Source organism: Calliphora vicina, chromosome 5 (genome assembly GCF_958450345.1).
Source record: "Calliphora vicina chromosome 5, idCalVici1.1, whole genome shotgun sequence".
In the NCBI taxonomy this organism is placed as follows: Eukaryota; Metazoa; Arthropoda; class Insecta; order Diptera; family Calliphoridae; genus Calliphora; species Calliphora vicina.
Window position 1 is genome coordinate 56,800,314 of NC_088784.1, and position 4,055 is coordinate 56,804,368.

Consider the following 4,055-nt stretch of genomic DNA (forward strand, 5'->3'; position numbering starts at 1 on the left):
TGTTTGTATAAACTATTATAAAGCAAAGTGCAGTAAAAACAAGTTAGAGTGCTATTTTCGGCTGTGCCGAATCTTAAATACCCTCCACCTAAATGTAATGAAAATTGATATTAAGACTGGCTTAGCGTTGATTAAGTTAGATATTCGTAATTAATGTCATGTTAGTAATAAAGTTGTTTAATTTACAGCCTGTTTTTATAAAATTTATGAATTTCTAAACGAGCTATTCATCAACTGTTAGCAATTTGGTATAAATCTCTCTTGATCCATATTTATTCCGAACATTTATTTTTTGTTTAGATAAGTTAATTTTTGGTCTTACAAAAAAAATGTCTAGTCAATATCTCAATTAGATTCAAAACTATGCTTCTTTTAAAACTCAGTCTTTGAAAAATATTGCACATTTTCAGATTTTTTTAATATTTTATTCAACTTAGTCACATTTTATACTACAATATGAAAAAATTACATTTTTTTAAAGGACTGAGTTTTAAAAATGGCATAGATTTGAATATAATTGAGAAAAAAAATTAGTTCGGAATAAATGTGGATCAAATTGTTCCTAATATTTGCAATCCTATTAAAATTTTGAAACAAATTTTAGTTTTAGAAACTCAATAAATATGTAATCTGTAATAAAATCTTTAAATTTATCATTCTAAATAATAAAGTGTAAAAAAACTTGTCAAGAGGTCAAAGGGAATCCCGGAATTCTTAAAAATTAGAGCGAAAATCCCAAAAATGGTATTTTTTACAATTTTGCCCAAAGGTTCCACATTTACTTTGGGGCTGGGAAAATACTTTGGGAATAAATAGGGAGTACATCCAGGTTTCCAAATCTGCATTCCATTTTCTGATCCCAGCTTTGGGATTTTAGAACATGTGGCCCAAATGTGAAATTTTGATAAAAAAAATGGGTCACATTCCGAAGGGCGTAGGGCCCACATATTCGAAAAATGTTCTCCTTACAGAAAAACATAAAATTGTTATACATAGGTATGTTCTTAAAGAAAGTTGTTTTTTAATAAAAAAAAAGTTAAGTCACCTTTATGTCCAAAAAACAGCAAAAATTTACTGTTTTTTGAATTTTTAAATTGTAAATCGTTTTCTTTTTTGGATTCATAATTGATATTGCTCTGAAATCTTGTTTATATTATTGGTAATTTAGTTGTCTAACAAAAGAAATTCGAATCCATTCGGTGCAAAAGTACGACTTATATTTTAAAAGAAGCGGACAAAGGTATGCCAAAATTTTAAAATTTCAATTTTGAAATGCCTATAACTCAGAAATTATTTATATATATATAAATGATTTTTTTTTTATTCGATTCGAAATTTTCAGGAGATGGTTAATAAAAAAAAATCAAAAATTCCGGGTAAAACTCAGAATTTTTTTTTTTGAGTTCCCTAAAGTATGCAGTACAAATTTAGATATTTTATTTGCAAATAAATAAGAACAGGCAGGTGAAGAACTAACATTAGTAAATGCTACCGGGCGAAGCCGGGGCGGTCAACTAGTAAGAGATAAAAAGTACTTGCAAGCATGTTTTTTCCAGACCTAGCCGAAAATATAAAAATCTTTGAAATTTTACATGTCGAAGGTACCCTACTTTGTAGGATCCATTTTAATAACTTTAACTCAAATAATATTCCTTGGCTACGTCCACGTCAAATTTAATCCCGATCGGACCAGCCGTTTATTTCCAAAAAATTTCGATTCTGCTGTGGATTGGTGTGTCAAAAAGGGTATTAAAATAAATTTAGAAAATTGAACAAATTGCTGTTGAATTTTATCTCTATGTCGATATTAAATTTACATACATAAATACATATACATTTTTAGGTTCTATATCGAATCCGATATTCGCTAAATCAAGTAGTACGATTTTTGGATACAAATTACTGATTTGTGTAAAATTTTGGTTCGATATCGAATTTATATACATAGTTTAACGAGTTTTTCTTAAGTGGTCCTTAAGACATACAAGCCATGATGAGTTATGGGCCGATCTTCATACAATTTTGTACGGCGATTCATATGTATTAGAGGAATTACAATTTGCTAGTGATATTTTGTAGGAGATTTATTCGTATTTCAATGATTTTCGAATAAATCTGAATTTTGTGAATATCGGAATACTGATTTTCAATACCAAACTTCTTAGGAAAAATGTAAACAATATTGTATAACAGTAGAGATTTTCTTTTCCCGCACTTTTTCATTTCCCTGGAAATCGGAATTCACTTTGAAATTTCCCGGGACCCCGTGAATTCAAGTCTACAACAAATTATTCCATTTTAAGAATGTAGAATCCGTTAAAAATCTAAAAAATGTCTTTGGTTTTATAATGTAATTGGATACAAATAAAAAAATCCAATATAAAAAGATAAACTGACACGGTTTCTAATTTTGGTTATATACAAGCTTGTGACCATTTGTCATTTGTATTGGAATGGCTGCAATTTCCATTACATTTTGTTCTACCTTCGTTAGATTCCAATTAATTCTGTTAATTCGCAAAAAAAAAATATTTTATTTTTTTTAATTTTGAATTGCATTGTTTTGCTTATTAAATCAAAACTGAAGTAAATATGTTAATTAAAACTTGATGATAACCCAATAATATGAAACAAAATTCAATTCCACGGAATTTGGTTTTATTCCAAAAATTTTAGTTTTACTCTTAGTGAAAAAGTAAAATACATACATACACACTAAATAAACTACACTTTCGATCGGATAGAATTCTGTGACAGCCGTGAACATTCATGAGTTTTTGGAATATTTTGAATAATGAACTTGTTATTAGTCTATTTGGGTTGAATGTTTTTTCTTGTATGAATCTTCTGCATTTGTTTTGAAGCCTTAAGCTTCTTTTAGAGAAAATCAAGTTCAATAAAATCACATAAAACTAAAGAAAATAATTCCCGGGAATTGTCGCACAATTTCCCAGGATTCGGGATTGAAAATTTTGCGGGATTTCTCCTGAAAAACTCTATATAACAGACAAACGGATTCGACTTTGAATTTCATAAGAATCAAGGATATATATTCTTTGTTGGGTCTCAGATGAACATTTCTCAATGTTACACACGGAATGACAAACCACTTGTGGTGGTGGAGGGTATAAAATTTGACTGCAGTAAATGCACTCAACATATTTAACAGAATTGTATACTCGAAATTAATAAAATGCGAGATAAAATAAACAACTAAATTATAAAGCTTTTTGTCTACTCAAAAAAAAAGCTTTATTCAACATTTCTCTACAGCTATCAGTTTCATTACACGCAAGATTCGAAATTAACGTGTTGTTTTATAGCATTCAATCAAACAAACAGCTAAAATTATGACAAACATTATATTGTACGGTTCTGATCCGAGTCCTCCGGTACGTGCATGTCTTCTAGCATTAAGAGCTCTCAATTTGCCATTTGAATTAAAAGCAGTTGATTTCAATGCTAAAGAACATATATCAGATGAATATCTAAAAAAGAATCCCCAACACACTGTTCCTACATTGGAGGACGATGGCAATTTTATTTGGGATTCTCATGCCATCATTGCCTACTTGGTGTCCAAATATAGCAAAGACGATACTCTATATCCCAAAGATTTTCTAAAGCGTGCAGTTGTCAATCAGCGTTTATTCTTCGAGAGTGGTGTCATGTTTCAAGGTGGACTTCGCAATATCACAGGTCCGTTGTGGTACAGAAATGAAACAAAAGTTCCTCGAGCAAAAATTGATACTCTCCATGAAATCTACGAATTTCTAGAAGTTTTTCTCAAAGATACTCAATATATGGCCGGTAACGACTTGACAATAGCTGACTTTAGCATTGTAGCTACAGTTACGTCTTTGGCAGCATTTGCTAATATTGACAATTCGAAATATCCAAAGTTGACTGCGTGGATTAAACGTATGGAATATTTACCCTACTATGAGGAGGCCAATGGATCTGGCGTTAAAAATTTAATAAAACTAATTAAATCATTCAATATTACAATTGTACCCTAAGAAATTTATATTAAAATGCAATTATATTATTGGAAA

General features: G+C 29.9%; 1 protein-coding gene across 1 annotated transcript; it reads left to right on the top strand.

Moving 5' to 3' along the window:
* Positions 1–3,298: 3,298 nt before the first annotated feature.
* LOC135960416 (glutathione S-transferase 1-like) lies at positions 3,299–4,055 on the top strand. Its single transcript, XM_065511706.1, has one exon. It carries the CDS (start codon positions 3,351–3,353, stop codon positions 4,017–4,019), a length of 669 nt encoding a protein of 222 aa, XP_065367778.1. The 5' UTR covers positions 3,299–3,350; the 3' UTR covers positions 4,020–4,055.